At 40.4% G+C, this 20,202-nt stretch overlaps 1 protein-coding gene across 4 annotated transcripts in view; it reads left to right on the plus strand.

The window, feature by feature from the left end:
• The window catches only part of GALNT11 (polypeptide N-acetylgalactosaminyltransferase 11), a 40,218-nt gene that overhangs the window by 17,708 nt on the left and 2,308 nt on the right, over positions 1–20,202 (plus strand). Inside the window, exons 2-11 of one of the 4 annotated variants that reach the window (XR_007378214.1) lie at positions 668–791; positions 2,642–2,808; positions 4,994–5,119; positions 7,382–7,631; positions 9,855–9,972; positions 11,468–11,620; positions 13,426–13,644; positions 15,492–15,596; positions 16,037–16,172; positions 17,093–20,193. Coding sequence is in view for 3 of the 4 variants with exons in the window: in XM_048951498.1 (XP_048807455.1) it covers positions 668–791; positions 2,642–2,808; positions 4,994–5,119; positions 7,382–7,631; positions 9,855–9,972; positions 11,468–11,620; positions 13,426–13,644; positions 15,492–15,596; positions 16,037–16,090 (1,316 nt within the window). In the remaining variant the exon portion in view is untranslated. The other 3 variants (XM_048951499.1, XM_048951498.1, XM_048951497.1) reach the window with 3 other exon arrangements.

Genomic DNA, 20,202 nt, shown 5'->3' on the forward strand with positions numbered 1-20,202 from the left:
TTTGGGATTTCACCTTGGCCTCTGGCAGTGTATTTATTTATACTAACAATTGCTGCCTCTGCTGTGCTCAGCAACAGCTGATGCTTGTGCTAAAATAATCAGCAAAGGAACAGCTAGATTTCTTGCTTTTTTTTTTTGTTGTTGTCAGTGTCTCAAGTGAGAAATAAGAAGTTGCCGATTCTGTCGTAGCTCTTCTTGTTACTGCAGGCACAAGAGAAATGTATGGAATTGGAGCTGTTTCTGTGAGGGCTTTTTTCCCACTGTAACTATTTTTTTTCCTCTCAAAAATCCCACTTCTAGATGTGGACAGGTGCTGATTCATTGTGTGAGCAGTCTTTCCTGTCTTTGATGTTGTTTGGCAGTGCAGGGCTTAAGAGGCCATTTCAGAAACGGGAATGTGTCTGTTAAGGCAATAAATACAACAAAGCCTTCAGTTTGGAGGAAGATTTCATGTTGTTGTAGCTACACAGACTGCTCAAAAGCACTGTTTATCTGAGGGGTAACAAAAACAGTTGAGCAAAAATACAATCCACAAAACCAGAGAGTAAAGGCATTTCTGAAGAGCATGGTTGGTTTTGGGGAAAGTTAAAGCACACTTTTCAATCCTTGATCATTTCCAATGGATACTTTAATTCTTTTCACTGACCTTGGTGTGTTCCTTCTGCAGGAATGATTTTTAATGAAGAAGATCAGGAGGTCCGAGACTTGGGCTATCAGAAGCATGCTTTCAATATGCTCATCAGTAACCGGCTGGGGTATCACAGGGAGGTTCCTGATACAAGAGATGCAAAGTATGTACAGTTATTCAAATATGTATCATATTTATTTAATTTTTGTGAGCTGTCTTCCTAGCTGTGCTCTCAATTACTTCAAGTGTGCTACAGTACTTTTTTCCAAGCTTTATTGTTGATGCTACAAGTACTGTAATTGTCAGAAGTGATGCTATAATTGTCTTTGGTACCATTGGAAACTTGGATGTTAAATGTTCAGGTGCCCAAGTGGATGAGTGTTCTCTGGAGAAGATGCTTTCAGCTTATATATGCTCAATGTTTGCTGCAAGCCCAGAGGATAAGTTAGATGAGAAGAGCTTTCTACTTCTTTTTTGAATTTGTTTGGTATCTGCATGGCACTGCTGGATATACTGTGTTTTATTATGAAGCAAAATTTTTCTTTAATCCGTACAGTGCATATGGAAAAAATCATCACAGTAACAACATGATAAGAAAAAACCCACTGAATTGAAAAAAATAAATAAGCCTGCTTCTGTTTTTCTAGTGGTTGCTGTTGTGTGGGTCAAGGTAATGAATCGTACTTGCTGAAATCCTTCCCAAGAGCTGAATTCATTCCAAGTCAGTGAAGGCTGCTTTTGTATACCACTGTTTCCATTTATGGTTTTCCTTATTTTTGTTGGATTCCTTCATGCCTGGCATCTTCAAATGGCATTAATCTGTGATACTGTAGCCTATTGGAGGTTATAGATAAAATTTGAAAATAAGCAGAACGAACTTCTGCTTTGAGAGAGATTCAGTGAGGAGCTTAAGATGCCTAATTTAGTTATCTGCATGTTAGTCAGTTGTCTCTACTGTTATTACATTTAGCAGAGATCCAGTCAATGTAGTTAATGAAGCATACACAGCTCTTCAGCTAACAAAATGCACTTCTCTGCCTCAGGGTGAGCTGAATGCTGTCTTGACTTCACTGATAGTATTGACCAGATTTGAGTGTCTTCATCTGCGGGCTGAATCCCAGTGTTTGGTTCTCTAAACAAGTATTTAGCACTACTGGAGATACTTTCAAATATCCCACCAGTTCTCTGGTGGCTGGGCAATAAATGTATTTGTCATAATTACACAGAATCACAGAATTGTAGGGGTTGGAAGGGACCTCCAGAGATCATCGAGTCCAACCCCCTGCCAAAGCAGGTTCCCTACAGCAGGTAGCACAGGTAGGCATCCAGGCAGGTCTTGAACATCTCCAGAGAAGGAGACTCCACCACCTCCCTGGGCAGCCTGTTCCAGTGCTCCGTCACCTCACTGTAATGAAGTTCTTGCGCACGTTTGTGCGGAACTTCCTATGCTCCAGTTTCTGGCCGTTTCCCCTTGTCCTGTCTCCACTCACCACTGAAAACAGTCCGGCCTCGCCATTCTGCCCCCCACACCTTAGATATTTATAGACCTGGATCAGGTCCCCTCTCAGTCTTCTTTTCTCAAGGCTGAACAGACCCAGTTCACTCAGCCTTTCTTCATAGGAGAGATGCTCCAGTCCCCTCACCATCTTTGTGGCCCTCCGCTGGACTCTTTCCAAGAGATCCCTGTCTTTCTTGTAGTGGGGAGCCATTCTTGTACATACCTGAGCCACCTTAGAGTGCTAGGCAGCGTTTTGATAGCTGAAATAAGCCTTTACTATTTACTCTTGTTATGTCTTAAGGATCTGTTATTCTCCTTCCCACTACAATCCATCATATTTTTTCTACCAAGTAGCAGTGCTAATTGTAAGCTTGCATTTATGTGGAGAGTAACTTACTATGCTTAATCCTGTAGATGTTAACTAACTTGGATATAAGCACTTTATGACATTCAAAGAGTGACAATAGCCCTTTGGAGATCCCAGATAACAAGATAAGTACTATATTTGTTTGCAGGTGTAGAGAGAAATCCTACCCTTCTGATCTGCCATTTGCCAGTGTTATCATCTGTTTCTACAATGAAGCACTTTCTGCCCTGCTTCGCACGGTGCACAGTGTCCTGGATCGCACTCCTGCACACCTTCTTCATGAAATTATTTTGGTGGATGACAACAGTGAACTGGGTGAGAACTTTTGGAAATATTTCAGTCAGAGCTTGCACTTCTCAGCTTTCCTGAATCTTCCTGTGCTTTACTACCAGTCTGAATGTAGAACCTGTAAAACTAGTTGTTACTGCTATCTATACTTGAAAAGTCCTAGCCACTACAGATGCAAGATATTCCATTATGTCCAGAATTATATCCACTTTGACACTTTCCTAATGTGCCATTTTCCTGATGATCTTTGCATTATATGGATTTCAGCATTCAGAAACTGGTTTTTGAAGCTAATAACAAGAGGTGTCCAGGCTACACAAGTGTTCAGAGCAGATAACTCTTTTAGCAAATTTCTTGGGCCAATCCTGCCTGTGAACGCTTCTGAAAGGCATTGAATGCACATAATCCCTGCTGAGGTCTCACAGATAAGTGGATGTGGCACTACGGAAACAGTGCCTTGTTTTTTAATACTTGCTTGATATTTCAGGACGATGGAGTGCTCCATCGGATCAGAGCTGGAGCAGAGCTCAGCCTTTGCTGGTAGGGTTCTGCATGGCTCTTGCACAGCCCCTTGTGGCCGCCCTAAGAGTAGCTGTTGCTGGCTCTTTGTGGAGCAGCCATCTCCACCAAGCCATGCCCCAGAGGGGAAGACCTTGCAGAACTTCAGTACTCTTGAAAGATTGATGCTCCAGCATTTTTCTCTTACACAAAGCAAAAAGCAAAAACAGACGTAATCCAGTGGTTTGGTATCTCAAATAGTTGTATGCCAGCTGAGGAATGCGTTAGTCCAGCAGGACTTGCAAGGAGGATTGTGCTAGTTGCCTGCCTCTATATAAGTCCAAAATTTCGTGCATTTTTAAAATGATTTTTAAGCTCTTTAGTACACAGAACCTTTCTTTATCTCATATTTGGTTTCCAAGTTAAGGTCTCACTTGCTTTGTGAGATCAGATGCTTCATCTCTTGTAGAATTAAATTCTCTTGTTGTGCAGCTATTTTCTGTCTGTGAGGTCAGGTCAAATGTTAAGATGTGGAGAAAAGAGGTCAAACATACTTATCCTTGCTGATAAGTAAGCATAATGCTTAAAAACTTTTGTTCTTTTGTTCTTTGGAAGCAATAAACACTCCCTGCTACAAGTCTCTTGTGCAAATTGTTATTTTCAAGTTTAATATCCTTCATATTCAAATCTAAGCTTACTTCAAAACCCTCTCTTTTGAATATAGTCACGCATTTGGTTAATGTCTGTTTAGGAGTAATGCCATCACTCTTCTGGCCTGTTACCTAATTCAAAGGCCAAATTAGATTCAAAGCATTGAGTTGTTATTCTTGCCTTTCTGGCTGTTAATGAGTATGTTCTGCAGCTAAGGATTGGAGAAGATGCTATTTTTAGGGAACGATTAGTCTTATTGGTGAAACAACCAGTATAACACCAATGCATGCAGTATGAGGAGCAAGCAAGTCCCTGAACTACAACAACAGAGGGATATGTGAATCCTGTGACTGATGTGCCATGGTGTAGTGTTCTAGGCCATTCAGAAGGGACAGGCAAGGCAGGGTGTTCATGTACTTCAGTTAACTTTGCTCTCTTGCTCTTAATTCCAGTGCTTCACAACCCTTACTGTAAAAAAAAAAAAAAAAAAAAAAAAAAAAAAACAAAAAAAAAACAAAACTATTTCCTTGTGTCTCAGCTCTTTTAATTTGAAACTTTTCCCCTTTTATCACTAAGTGGTCAGTTTGAATGATTATTTTGAATTTCAGAAAAGGGACTACCTGTGAGGGGTGTTTGTAATTCTGTTTATCTGCTGTTGAGTCAGAAGGTACAAAGGATGAAATGTGTTACTGTGCTTTTCAAGTGTCAGTATTTGTTTCAGTATGTGGAACATAATTTAAATCACTTTGCGTGAGTGAAAGGGCTTTCATTACTCTTACTGTTTTTGACAGTCTGCATTAAGAATTTAGGAAGAGAAATGTTATCTCCTCATATAATGACCTTAAACTTATTTTTTTAGCAGTGGTAATTCCTTTTAGCACTGAGTCTGTTCTTTCCCATTAACTTGAATGATATTGTAGTAAAGGCTTTGCAAAATGATAGCAGTCCAGTCTTCGTTCAAGAAACTGCAGCTTAATATTTAGCCCCGATTTGAGCATCTTGGGGCTTGAAACAAAACTCCCAAAGCATCCATGCTGTTGTTGATCTTGTGTTCTCCTTCCAGCTGACTTGAAGAAAGACTTGGTTGAATATGTTAAAACTCAGCTTCCTAAAACAACAAAACTAGTAAGAAATGAGAAGCGGGAAGGTTTGATTCGAGGAAGGATGATTGGAGCCTCTCATGCTACAGGTATACTTTCTTGTTTCTCCTTTCTTTGCATACTCTGACCTTATTTTAGTGACTCTTCTCTTTCTGTGATGCAGCTTTTTCAGATGCTGAGTGTTTGACATGCAATTGCTTTACCCCACTGCAAAAGTGTCTGTTATGCCAGTTTCTAAGCTGCACAACTGAAGCTGGGGGAGGAAAGATTTGGTTAACACTACTTCAGGTGTAAAGTGTTAAATAGTTTCAGCATGTCAGTGACTCTGTTAAACTACATTACAACAGCTGTATGAAGTCTATTGGTTGATACCTATATGATGGTGCTTGGAGACCTTAACTAATGTTAATTAATAAATGTTTGCATGATGATATTGACAGTGTTCTACAGAAAGTCTTCTGTATTTCCTCCTAGTTTTGCTGAATTACTCCTCATCTGAGGTTTTTGTTACTTTCCTAATGACTTAGCTCTCCTAATGACTTAATTAGAAGGAGCAAGAAAGATTTGTTCCTTGTTTCAGTGAAAACGTAATGTAGATGTAATAAAGATGTAATGAAGATGTAATAAAGCCACTGTTTTTATGGTTTGTAATTTGGTAAAATGTTGTGTGTGTTTAAAAAATAAAAATAAAAAAAATTTCTGCTGTGTAAGAGGGGAGTAGACTTTTTTCCAAATCACCCAAGCAATGACTTGGCAAATCTGGCAGCAGATTTTAATATCTTTTTACTCTTGTCTAAGTATTGATTTATGCTTTTCTTCCTTCCTGTATAAACTCATTTTTAATAAGTGAATAATAAAAATGAGTTCGTTATTTAGAATGGGTCAGTGAAATAGTCAAAAACAATGCTTGACTACATTTAGTGAGGCAGTGAGTAATTTACCTTATTCTTGATTGAAGGATCAGTGTTTGAGGAATGCCTCCCTCTGCCCTGGGTATTGAGTTGTCAAAGTATCCTCAGCACGTTTCATGTGGGCATTATTGCCCCCAAATGACAATCTGCTTTCTTACCACAGTAAACTCAGAGGTGCCTTCTGAATGGCCATTTAACTGTAATGATTCACACAGAAGCTTTTCTGTTGTTGTAGTGAGTGCTAATTGGGATAAACTGTGTCTGGTCCTTTATGTGTACTGTGCTATTTACCTTAATGTACTTCCTTGTTAAGCCTTTATTGCATGAGGAAGTATAGAGGACTTCTCAAATAATTTTGATTGGTGGCTAAAATGTTGTAATTGGTGTTTACTCATTAGCATTGTAATGGCATAATCCAGAGAGAAAATTGTGCTTACATCTTGTAAACTGTGCTTGGACCCACTTGTGTTAGTGTAATCTTAAGTCATTTTACTGCTCCTCTGAACTTCTGGAGTGTGCTTTTCCCCTCAGTCAAAAATTGCCTGTTGTTAATAGAAACACACAGACATAATTTGTCTAAGTGTTTTTTAAAGCTCTTTTCCATTTTTTCCACATTATGTAAATTTAATGTTATTCTAACATTATGCAGTTAAAGTTCAGATGATTTCTTAGACCAGCTGAACCTCTCAGGAGCCAAATTATCCTCTCTGATCATGGCAGGTAATCTGATAGACCTGACAGGACTGAAGTGTTGGTTGGTCTCATACTGGTGGGTCTGGCTGTGCCACATCAGGGCATTTGCTCTCATTTTCAAGGTCTGGATCCACGATAACTGAAGCTAGTGAAATGTAGAGATTTTTCTGCATTACTTTACGTTCAGGAATTGAAGTGCTGTCATCTGTGTCTTGAATGAATGCAGATTAATTTGTCAGAATGGCTCAGCTTAAAACTCACAGATCTTAGCTACAGCAGTCAGTGCTGAAGTGTGATATGAAGGAAGCTTAAGGTGATTACAGTCAATGGACAAAAGCAGCTTTGTCACAAGGATGGTTTATCCAGCCCAGTAACTGTCATCTTTGTCTGCCTCTGTAGTCTCGTTCATGCATAGAAAGTGCTCCTCTTCAGAACAAGTCTATCTCCAGTCTCTGAGAGTTCTGATGTTCCTTTTAAAGTACAGCAGTTGTGCTTGGTCTGAGTGTGATACTTGATGCCTATTTTAAGCAGTTCATAATGTGTGATAGCCAGGATCTACCTTCTGCTTTAGTGACTGAACTAATCCCAGTGCTGTCTAGTTCTTCCACCCTTCTGAGTGCAGATGGCACTTCCCTTCTGTTACGCAGAGTTGTGAGGATACTGCTGATACTCTGCAGCTACAATTGCACATGTTCGTGTATTTCATGTTACCTCAAGTCTTTATTCTGTGTTTTTTGGCCTTTGTAGGAAAAGTGCTGGTTTTCCTGGACAGTCACTGTGAGGTAAATGAGATGTGGCTGCAACCTTTGCTGACTCCAATCAAAGAAGACCACAGGACTGTGGTGTGCCCTGTGATTGACATCATCAGTGCTGACACGCTTACCTACAGCTCTTCCCCAGTTGTGCGTGGAGGGTTTAACTGGGGCCTGCACTTTAAGTGGGATCTTGTTCCTTTGTCAGAGCTTGAAGGTCCTGAGGGAGCCACTGCTCCAATCAAGTAAGGCTTCTCTTGCATGGTGTGCAGCAGTCAGCTCTGTGTAACGTATGGGTGCTCAGGAGCACTTTGAGGTGTTATGAAATGTATCTGGGCATGCAGCTTTAGAAGCAGATGCCTGACCTATCAACTATTTCTCTTTATTATATTGCCCAGAAGTAGTTTTATTTTCTACTACCTATTTCACTTCTGTTTCTAGTATTTAATCGTGTATTAGTTGATTAAGAAGGTACCCTCTTTAGGGAGAAAGCAGCATATTAGCAGATTTTGCTGAAGGCACAAGTCTTAAAGAGCTTGTGCTCTCTATTAATGGTGAAATTATCTGACAGATTTAACCCACCTGCCAGTGTTCATTTCCAATTTGATGTTTTTGGCTTAATGATCGTAATTTTGATGTGATCTTGTCTCTAGTAGCTGCCTGGCTATTCCACTAGAGCTCATAGGCTCTGGACTTTCTGTGGTGAAGTGCCAAAGAATTGCTAGCCTGGGAAAATGCATTTTTGTGGCAATGTGAAGGTGATTTCATAACTGATGGGAGAGGATGCAGTATTTGCTTATCTTCTATGTCAATATTTTTTTTCCTATTTGGATTTTGTTTTCTCATTTGAGCAGGGAAAAAGGTTTAATGCTTTGTTTGAACTTTTATTTTGTCATAAAGCTTTGTAAATGAATGCACAGGGACATGAAGGCCGTCTTCAAAACAGTTCTGTCACAATATGGCAAATGTCCCAGATAGCTTTTTGGAATCCTGTCCTTATTTCTGTGGTCTGGATTGCATGAACACCATTCTGAAACAAAAGTCTTAGTAAGACTTAGCGTGGGGCTGTGAGAACATCCTCCTTAGCCTTTTAACCATTCGTGGCTGTCTGACCTGTACAGAATGGCAATGTCTGGTTCTTACTGGAGCCGTAACTCTTATAAACTGATTTTAGTAGATGCCTTTCTTAAACAGTAGACACGCACAGCTCAGGTACAAGAACAAAAGCATTCCCATTCATTGTCTGAGAAGCCAGGAAACTCTGTTACTGAACAGCTTGACTGGCTTGTATGAGGAGTGTTGCTGTAGCAGTTTCTGAAGGAAATGGGTGGATTGGGGGGATGTGAATAAGGAACAGTCATAGATAGACTTAAAATCTATATTCTATTTGGAATCTTTCTCAAAGGTTACTTGGGGCACACCTGGAGATCAGTTCTCACTGTGTTCAGCATTGCTGTTGCCTTCCTTCAGCTCACTTTTAGGAAAATCTCCTGTGAAGAGGCAGGGAACTTTATACTTAATGGTAGCCTTGTCCTCTAAGGAGATCATTTTCTGAGTGTGAAAAGGACTTCTCATACATACTCTGCTTGCTTTGACAGAGAAGCAAGTTTGCTGTTTAGCCTTTGAGAATGGCTTTCCATCAAATGGAAAGTCTTACATTTTATGATCTAGAGAGTTTTGTAATATTTTGATGTCAGGGATGGAAAAAGTGAGGTTTCTATGAAATAGATGGCCATTCTAGGAGTGCTCAGGCAAGGTAGAAAACTGGGAAACTCCGATAAGAACATGTGTGCAAGTACAGAAACTCAAATACTTATCAATGACTTTACCAACTGACCACAGCATTGATGATGAAGCAGTGCTGCTCCTGGTACTTGAATCCTCTGAGGTAGAGTACCATGTATTTTAGCAGGCTGCTTGGCTTGTATGACTGAAGTTTTGATCTTCTTTTGCTTAACTAGGGTATTATTTCTTGATCTTATTAATATGCCCTCTGGATTCTGCTCTTTTTTCTGCTGTTCAATCAAGCCCAGTTAATATAAATCCCTCCTGTAAGAGGAAGATGAACACACATCATTGTAACTGCATTGTGATTGCATTTGTGATTGTAGGAAGATGATCTGTCTTTACCAGCAGCTAATTAAACATGGCTCCTAATTCTCAATTTAGAAAACTAAATGGAATTCAAACCTGCACAGGTGTTTGCTATTTTCTGAATGGAGAGACAGCAGTTTGTTTCTCTTTCTGTTCCATCCTTCTGCCTTGAGTTCACTATATGAGGAAATATGGTTTTATGGGTACATCAATAGTGAAAGATCACAGGGAGAGACTATGGAACTGAAATCCTGCAGAAAGTGGAAATAATCAGCTAAAAATTGCAGGTCTAAATGCAAGCTTTTTTTAACCAGTTCAGCTGAAATCCCTCTTCTTGCTTAAAACATTGACCAGCTTTCACTGTTCCATTTTAGATCACCCACTATGGCTGGAGGCCTGTTTGCCATGGACCGTGAGTACTTTAATGAGCTTGGACAGTATGACAGTGGCATGGACATCTGGGGAGGAGAAAATCTGGAGATATCTTTTCGGGTACTCTCACTTTGTGTGTATTGGAGTATGAATCTCAGTGTCTGGCTTCTCTTCCCTCTATACAGTGTAGTAGTAGCACTGGAATAGCTGTTTGCACGCACAAACCAGTGCTTTTGTTCCTAGGAGGGATGCCTCTAGCACACTAACCTTTATAATAACTTTCAGGTCAAGTTTTAATGGGAAGATTAAAAAGAATTTTGAGCTCATACTTGAATTTTTTTCTTTGTTTGGCTAAATTTTTCATGATACTGGAAATAAATCACTAGAAATATTACTAGACATAGAAAAGAGTAATCACACATTTATGAAAATGGTTTATACAAACACTTAATGAATTCTGCAGATAGGTTGAAGATATACGTGGCTAACTGCAGTGTAGGCAGTATGTAAAGTTATATTTCCTTAGCTTGTGGTGCTTTTCAAACTTCATTTTGAGGGCATGGGAATGTAAAACTTCTGCTGTATTCTTAACTCACAAAAAAAAAAGCATCATATTGGTTGGGAAAAATATGAAGAAAATCATTAACAAGAGATTTGAAAGTGATGCTTCATTGGGATTGCTTTATTTTCTCCTCTTCACTGTCACTTCCCTGATAGAAAACAGCTTTTTGTGCTCAATGCCATGTTTTTATTCTTTGCTTCTGTGGCATGGATTCATCAGCAGATGTGATGAGGATCTGCTCAGAAATAAGATGCAACCATGGGAAATACAAGAAGGGGATCAGAGGAAAGTGAAAACAAACAAACAAAAATACCACCTCCAAAGCAAGAGCAAACAAAAAAAAGCAGACACTAACCACATACTCATAAGCTTCAGAGAAATCTGACAAATTGAGATATTAGAGAAACTGAGATCGGAATTAAAAAATAAGAACAAGTAATCATAAATTTGAGTTATTTTACAGAGTTGTGTATGGAATATTTTCCATGTTTTTAGTACAGAATAGAGTGTGGAGTAAAAGCAGATTAACTGAGGAGTATATGCAGTTCCAAGGTCTGGAAGCTCTGTTTCCCTTGGGAAGAGTTGGGAATAATAAAAATTGGACTTTATCTTATCCAGACAGAGTTTAAGTGATTTGATTACAAACTGCTCTCTTGATGACATTGACTGACCTACTTGTATGTCGTTTGTTGTGGAGCCATGGAGAAACAATTCTCATGTCAGTTTTCTTAACCTACAAGGTAAATCCCAGCCCAAATGTTTCAGAATTTTCTAATAGGTCACTAGAACCATATCATTTAGGAATAGCATACTGCCTGTTCTGAGAAGGCCATGATGTTGTGAGTGGAAGAAGTGATGGCATGACTGAAATGTTTCTTTCTCCAACCCAAAGATCTAATAATTAACTTATCAGAAAGCCTGGCATGTAGAAAACACTGCTGACAATTATGTTGTATTGCGCATAAACCTACTGAAAAATCTCTTGAAGGTGAGGAAGAAGCGAGCCTGGTCAGTGTGCCTATGGTAAGCTGTGCTCTGCTTTTCTGTGGACAGATTTGGATGTGTGGGGGTCGACTTCTGATCATTCCCTGCTCCAGAGTGGGACACATTTTCCGTAAGAGACGTCCCTATGGCTCTCCAGGGGGACAGGACACTATGGCTCATAATTCATTGAGGCTGGCACACGTGTGGATGGATGAATACAAAGTAAGAGACATTTCTAGGACATGAAATATTTATTAGCTGGCTTACGTGTCTGAAGGCTGTGTCACAATGAAGACTCTTGGCCTTTCTAATGGGATCTTTCTTCTGTATTCTGATTTCCTAATGTTTATTTTGGTCTGAATTCCTAAACTCTGTAAGCTTGTGGTTTTGCTTTTGAGTGTTGAAATTTCACCCCTGTTGCTGCTACTGCTTGAGGGAGATTCAATATTATGCCTTTTTAATGAAGTAAAAGATGTGTAGGTTTCTTGTAAGCTCAGCATTGTTTTGTGTCCAGATCACTTGCATGTGGGAGCTGGATGCCTTTAGGTAGTTTCCACATTGGTGAGATGGCAGTTTCATTGGTTATTTATTTGCTTTTTGTTACAATTAGCAGTCTGATTCTTAATCTGTCTAGCACTGTAAGGCCAATTGGGATTGACTTTTGGATTCAAGGGCAAGAATGTTTCTTCCCTGTATTCAGACCTGGCACTATGCTTTTGAAAGTAAATTGGTCTATTGTGTGAAGCCCTCATCTCTGTTGTATTTGAGGGCATTTGTCTTGTGAGGGCATAGGATTTGCTTTATTGCCAGCTCCAGTGGTCCCCATAATTTCTGTAGAAGCGATTTTTCTTAACTTCATATTCCTTAAAGTTTTATGTTTCAAGGCCCATCCTTTGTCTTGATACTCTGTCACTTTGAGGAATCTATTAGGAGTCGTTCATTTTTATCTTCATTCTCCATTTTTATAATGCATTGGTAGACTTGATCTATCACTTTCCCTTTTATTGGTGTCTGAGCACAGTAGTTTGTGATTTATGATGGTTTTCTCTATAGCTTAGAATTGATTCTTTATTTCCATCCAATAGTGCTTTGTCCAAAGAGAACATATACTGCTGATTGTTGCAGTCTCTTATCACACAGTTATGTTCTAACCTTTTCCAGCTATGTGTAATCTAATTCCATAATAGTTGCCAGAGACTGTCATTGTGACAGATTTATGGATGGAATGCAAGCTTGGAGATATTTTTGTCTGTTGATGTGATTGTGAGGTGAATCGAGCAAAGATGAGACAGAGGGCTGTTTTGCAGATATGAGCAAATACCAACATGTAATAAATAAAACTACGTAATGGAAGGGAAACAACAATGTAAATTTTGGTTTTGATGGTTGTTAAAATGATCTGAGTTCATGTATATGATGGAAATAAAAAATACAGAAGAGGTGAGATATTAAAACTTGAACTTCAACCACAAAAGAGGCAAGTAGAGTAGCAGAGCTAATTTTTACCAATTCCTAATGACAAGGTCTGGCCTATCTCCAAACTTCCTTGGAGGTGTCCAACATTCCCCTGTTTTTAATGTTTCATTTTCCTCTACTTTTAAAAGAGCAGTGTGCATCCATGTGCTCGAAGGTGTTGGTAAGGACAGATGTGCCATCTGTTTTGAGATGTCTGCTGTCTCTATGCCAGAGATGGCACTAAGGAATTCCAAATGTGTTGGCAAAGTCCAGGTGTCTGATAGATTAATCCAGCAGAATATTGCAGCTCAGTGCCCTGATAACTGATTTTTAAGTCTTATCTAGTGAACTAGTTGATGTGCAAATATCATACTTCTTCTGTGAGCTCTGTAATTAGCAGCTGAAATTAAAGACTCTGAGAGAACTTTTCTTCTCATTTTTGTGACGAGATTGATAAATGTAATTGTCTGAAATGAAACTTTGAGAGCTCTGCAAGCAGGGAGAAGTAAAAAATCACTGATCTGTAATTCTCCTCTCTTTCCCTTCCCTCAACCTTTTCCCCCTACCTACAGGAGCAGTATTTTGCTTTGAGACCTGAGCTAAGGACAAGGCACTATGGAAATATAACTGATCGTGTAGAACTGAGAAAAAGATTGAACTGCAAGTCATTCAAGTGGTATTTAGATAACATCTATCCTGAGATGCAAGTATCCGGGCCCAATGCCAAAGCTCCACAGCCAGTTTTTATTAATAGAGCACAAAAGCGACCAAAAGTAATCCAGCGTGGAAGGGTAAGATAAACTTTCTTAAAAATACAGAGGTCTGTCTTGAGATTTTTTTTTTTGAAAGATTTTCTCAGATCTGTTCATGCTGAACGCGGTTTTTGTTCTGTGCAAACTGGAAATAATCTTTTACTGGACTATTTAGTCTGCACGTAGGTTATGGCTAGCAGATTCCTGCTTATCTCAGTAATTGGAAGCATCAGGTAGAGATGGAGCGTGCTCCATGTAGTAGTGCAGCCTGCAGTAAGGAGATATGAACAGTTGCTAGTGCTGCAAGTGAATGCAGGCTGGAGGACCAGAGCTCATGGACAGCCTATTGATATCATTACCTTTTGGTTGGAAGCAGCTGCCTAGGAAGCCACAGCTTGTGCAGTGTTTTTAGAATTGAATCCCAGTCAAGTTGTAAAGTTAATTATTAGGGTATGCATGAATGCTTCCTCCAACTGCAACTGAAAAATGCAGTTCCTCAGCTTGATGCTTCAGGGTTCCAGGGTTATACCCAGCACTGCATGTGCGAGAGCTCTGGCTCTGATGTCTCTATGAACTACTTCCACATGCCTACGTGGAACAGAGCTATCAGCCAATGTCACCACTGTGTGCTGTGCTCTTCAGGATAAATCACTCAAAATCCCAGTTTATTCTCAGAAGCTAGTAGGTCCAGAGATAAATGCTGGTTTGACAGCTGGGAAGAGCTGTAATGATCACAGATCCGGATGGTTCTTTAGTGTTATTAAATACTGATCATCATGGCCAATAAAAACAAGGAGGGAAAATTATAAGGAAAAAAAAATCTTAAAGCTGTAATGATTTGAAAGCCTACTTGTGAGTGAGGAATGATGGAAATTAAACCACTCCTAGAAGTCTCTGGAGTGTAAGAAAATGTGACTTAGAAGCTTTTCTGTAATTTGTTTCAGATGTGTAGAGGGAACAGGAGAAGTATGGTGTGCTTGGGGAGGCAGTTGGTGTGTCTTGGGACAGCTATTTCCAGAAACTCTCTTTAGAGAAGAACATTACTCTGTCTTTGTGCTCTCTAATTATGAGAGTGTGGTGGAGCAGTTTGTTCTTTTTATTACTGGAAGTGTCTTGGTTTATAAAAATCTGTGGAATCAGTACAAATGCCAAAGCATCCATGTCTTCATAATAAAACACAACTAGCTAATTAGCCAGCCTGGCCTCCAGTTCAGGACAGCAAATTTTTTTTACTCTCTATCCAGCTCTAGATTGGCTATGATTACTTTAGCGTGCATGGCAGATCTGTTGCCCTGCCATCTCCTACACATGCAGAGTGGGACAAAATCGGGTAGACAGTGTGTTTGAAGTGGAACGGGCATTTAAGGAGTGTTTAAACCTTTTCCTTCTTACCTCACCTGTAGCAACTGTGACTTCATTTGTGTAAATGCTCTTGAGGATCAGTTTGCAAGCAGATGATGTCAGAGACGCATCTGTTTAAGACCTTCCTTTTCTCAATAGCTTTGTCTTGTTTCATTAAGAGATGCTGTGGGAGGGACTTCTTTGAAGCTAAACTGCAGTAGAATGCAGTAAAGATTTGTTCAGTTGATGGGACTGTAGGCTTCTGTGGAGAGCAAGAAAGGGAAAGAAACTTGTGCTGAGCCAAGTTGTGTGTATTGCACTTCTACCATCCAAGGGAAGAATTGGAAAGCAAAATGGAACTAGAGAATGCTGGCTTTTTCTCCAGATTAATTTGAAAAACAAAATGGTATTTTAAAAGGGAGAAAGGGCCTTCTATTGCTCTTCTTTGTGAGCACATTGAGTGCTTCCAAAGCATTACCATGTGTTCTCTTTGGTATATGGTGTTTGTTGTTTATCCTGTTCATCAAACTGTTTTCCTTTTGTAGCTGTATCACCTTCAAACCAACAAATGCCTGGTTGCTCAGGGCCACCCAAGTCAGAAAGGAGGCCTGGTGGTGGTTCGGGAGTGCGACTACAATGATCAAAACCAGGTATGATATTTTGAGTAGTGAACCATATCAATATGTTTTCCTGCTGGCAAAATGCCCTGGTGTAACATCTCATCACCATGCAGGCTGGTTCCAGAGTATTTTTCAAAAAAAAAAAAAAAAAAGGCTGGCAAAGGAGATGGTGGAGCTCAATGTTCTACCTACTGAGTGTTGGATGTTATAATCCTGCCTTTGTGGGCTCAATCTCTGTATGTGGCTGGAGGCTGTCCTCAAGTGGCTCCTGAGGGATTCGTGATCTACTGACTGACACTTCAGAATTTGTAGAAGCTCTTCCAGTCTGTTCCTTACACTGAGATTCAAGGCAACCTTTTCCTGGCCCACTGTTCTTTGTGTTCTACTACCCTAGTGCTCTGCTGCTGTACTTTGGAATGAATTAATGATTTGTTGCTTTTTCTAAATTTCCTGGAATCCCTTCTATTTAGCAAGTTCTTTGGCTGCAGATTGCTGTTCTGGAGCTTAATTGGGAATGGATGTGAACATCCAATGATAGAGGCTTCATGTAGTGATATAAAAACTGCTGTTCCACTTCTTTCTGACAACAGAAATTCAGGACTCAAGGTGAGGAGAAAATCTCCAGGGTAGAGAGGTCCCTAATGCCTTAAAGACTGTTATCTAGTTAAGAGCTATATTGAGAGCATTACAGTTTAGAAGCATATGGCACTCGGGTCTAAAAACTAAATCTCATCTGAGAAGTAGTCAAAGACACAAAATAAATGGGATCATAGAATCACCAAGCTTTGAAAAGACCTCCAAGATATCTCACCAACTGTCCATCTACCACCAGTACTTCCCCACTGAACCATGTCCCTCGATACAACATTACATGGATGGTATCCACCATCAGAACAGATAGGTTTCCATTTGTTTCCCTTCATTCCTGTGGTATTTCCAGTAATGTACTGCCAAATAGTTGGAGGAGAGAGCCTTTTTTTTTTTTCCTCCTTATCAAAGCCTTCTGATTTTTCTCCTGGAGACAGAAAACTTTGGTTAGCCTTTAGATTTTTTAGAGATGAATAATCTGAGCATTAATTTGTCTGGTTTTAATCTTGTTTACTAGTGGTAAATTAAGCAACTAGTTCTCACGGAAGAAAACTGGCTGTGCTGTTGTCTTTTGCAATGATTTTGTTCTCCAAGTACGTAAACCAACACTGTGATTTTCTACTAGTAAACTTGTTTTGCTCTACTAACAATTTGTCAGTTTTCTTGCATATCTTCTGAACGTTCTTGCTCTAGATGCATGAGAACAATGTAAAGAAAGGGCATGTAACAAGTTATGCATATAAAACATGACAAGAAACTTGCTCAGTACTGGAAGGTTTTGGCCTTTTCTACTGGTGTTGCCAAAAATGGCAAGAACTGTATTGTTCTAGAAGAATCTATCCCATCTGTTCCATCCATACCTTTAGCCTTGATAAGAAATCCTGCATTGGGTCTAGTGAAAGTGGTCCGGGATAAGTTAACTCTATTTCTCTTTCCAGGCTACTTTTTACCATGTGAATAGATAGCAGTCTCAGTAAGTTGAAGGAACAAAGTGAACTCTACGTGGGAAAACATGTGAAGGTCTTGGAAACAACGCTGCCCTTCTTGAGACTCACTGAGCACAGTACTTTGGACTGGAAAATGGTCTTCTGCATGATTTTGTAGTTAGAAATAGCACAGGTAGAAATAGTGGAAGGGTCTGGTAGAAACAAGATCAGAGATAAGAAGCCTGAAGTAACAGAAGCTGAGGAGCAGAAATACTGAGTGAGAATTTTGCAAGCAGAAGGCTAACATGGAATTAACGTTGTGTAGTTGAAGAGTGGTTGTGTGGAGATGCCAAGACAGCTGAAGTGAACTCTTCTGCTCAGTCTGCAGTGTGTGACCTCTTTCCATAAACGAAACTGGGAATGCACAAGGTAGCACACAGCATGAAACTTGGGTGGTGAAGGAGGCCAAAAAGCATTTAAGGGCTTCAAAAGGTCAGACATCTCCATCTCTGTCTTTCACAATGAAATGCAGAAATAAACAAACAAAAACTAGCACCCCAAGTGTTGTGGATTCTACCAGAAATGTTGTCTAAGGTTAATAGATGGTGATTGGGCAGCAAAGGTGCTGAAGTTCTTCATGACAGATGCTCCAAAGGAAAAAGTAGTTACTAGTAAACTTGTAAGAGGAGCTTCAGAGACCCCAGTGAAGATTTTTGGAATGAAGCATGAAGGCCAACAGAAGATGTAACTAGTGGGCCTGGCTGTGATCTAGATTGGCTCTCATGTGCCTAATGCCTGCTTATTTTCTACCTGACCTAAATGCTTCAAGTCAAGCTGCTTTTCAAAAAAAAATTCTCCTAGTCTGCTGAGTAGTGTTTTGGTTTTTTTTTTCCTATTCTCTTGGTTTCACCTCTTCTCTGTTCATTTGTTTCACTTCAGTAACTTAAGCTTTCTTTAACTTAGGCTTCACAGTTGTGAATGCTGCCCTTGAGGCTGGGGTTAGCTGGTGGGTGTCTGTGCTCAGCTGCATGGGGTTGGGAAGTCACAAGAGCTGTTAACCTCTTGTAGCACTCCATCAGTGTAAGCATGTGTAATTCTGACTCTTGAACTGTTTGTAGGAGGATGAGCTTTAAGTGCTACAGCTCTTCTGTAGGGTTCTCCTCCCTAAATCTCTGCATCATGGGTGTAAGTTTTGTTTTTCTGATGCATTTGCCTGGAGTGAGTGTGGAGAAGTGTGAGCTATCTCTACTGCTGCATTTTCATCAGCCCATTGAAGGACATGATCCCACAGTTCCTCTTCAAATGCTCAGCCACACACTGAGATACGAAATAGGATCACATGGACATCAGCAATGCCTTCAGGAGGACGATGAGTCTCCTGGATGGCAGTAGCTTAAAGTAATGATTGCAGATCCCGTGCTTTGCCTTTGCTGCTGACTTTCACAAGTTATTTGGTGCTGTGATGTCACTGCTAGCCACTAGAAACATGAACTGAAGGGCTGCACGTAGCTGTAATGATGCAGTCGCTGGGCACAACTTGTCCTCATGCTGAGGTGGCTGCTTGGTGCTCTTCAGCTTCATTTTGTCATTTAAAAAACTCTGGAATAATGCACTGGTGCCAATGTAAGCAACAGATGGCAGCTGCTTGGAGTGCTGGAATGCCTGTGCTGGCAGCAGAGCCCACAGCCATAATTCTGTCACACACAGAGCTGGTTCTGTAATAGTTGCTGGCTTGCATTTATTGGAGTGAAGTTTTTCATTGCATTCCTCTCCTCCTAATGCAATTTACAGATGAAATGAGTGTGCATCCACAGAGCTTTGCCAGCTGCCCCCTGTGCCTTTTGCTACCAGCATTGCGCTCTGAGAGCCGAAGTCCTTCACTTACTATTGGTTTGATTTTTTTTTTTTTCCCAGGTTGAGTGCTGGGTTTTGTTTTAGTACAGCCATCTGTATTGACCTGGACTCAAAGTCTGATATAGTTAACTGCTCTTGTCCTGAGGAAGTGGCAGTGTGGGGCCTTCTTCCCTGCCTTGGGCACTGTTCCATCCCTATCCTCACTTGGATGTCCCCAGAAGAAGTTCAGCTGCCTCTTATTCATTTGCACTAACCATACTGTGGATAATTTCATCTTTTGGTAGTATAAAATAAGTTAATAACACAGCCCTGTATATCTTCATTATGGCAAAAGAAAATGAAAAATAAAAAAAAATGCCAGAAGAATCTCTGGATTTCTGCATGGTCAGCCTATGGCAATGAGGATGATGGATAATGTTCATCGTCCATCCATGTGGCAGCAGGAAAATGTTTAATAAATTCCAGAGTGCCTGAAGACTTTCAGTTTTATGATAAGGGGTGGCTTTGCTTTCCATGTGCTGGAATCTGCTAACAGTCTGCATGTTTACAGCAATACTTAAATTTGAGTTTGGAGCAACAACATCTCCAGTGACTAATCTCCAATTACTACATATTGGGCTACAGCTTGATACATCCTCACTATATAAAGAGGAGGGGAAGGGGGAGTAGTGGCTGCTCCTGACTCCTCATGTACCTTCAGGCCTTGTTTTTCTTTTTCCCTTGTTTTCTACTCCAAACATGTAATTAGTTTGAAATTCATTTGGGCTGCCTGGTATCAGCCTTTCTGGAGAAGAAGCACGGCTTTCTCTGCTGTTGTGTGCTCTTGGTGCCCATAGCACAAAGTGAGGTAAACTCCTTTGTGTTTCTGGCCAAGTGCAGCTGTTTCCAGGAAGACTCAAGGTACTTTTTGGCTTTGTGTCCTGCCTGCCTGATGGCACTTGGCCCAGCTAAGGAGATCCACCATCCTCCTCATCCTCAGGGATGGACTTAATGTGATGTGATGGTGAGCTTGGGAGAGGGGCTGCATGTTGCTGTCATCCCCAGAGGACAGGAGGAACGGGTAGGTGTGCTTTATTTCTACATAGGGTCTCACGTGGTCCTCTGAGCACCTCTGCATAGGATAATGCTGTTTGGTGTTGGGAAGGTGGTGGAGCACTGCAGCTGCTTTCCAGGCTCTGCTGGGAAAAAAGAAGCCAGCAAAGCAACAGCAGGTGTGGCAAGGCATCTCTGTGAGGCCTTGTAACTCTGCAATTGACATCTTTTCTATC

This window comes from Lagopus muta, chromosome 7 (assembly GCF_023343835.1).
Source record: "Lagopus muta isolate bLagMut1 chromosome 7, bLagMut1 primary, whole genome shotgun sequence".
Classification (NCBI taxonomy): domain Eukaryota; kingdom Metazoa; phylum Chordata; class Aves; order Galliformes; family Phasianidae; genus Lagopus; species Lagopus muta.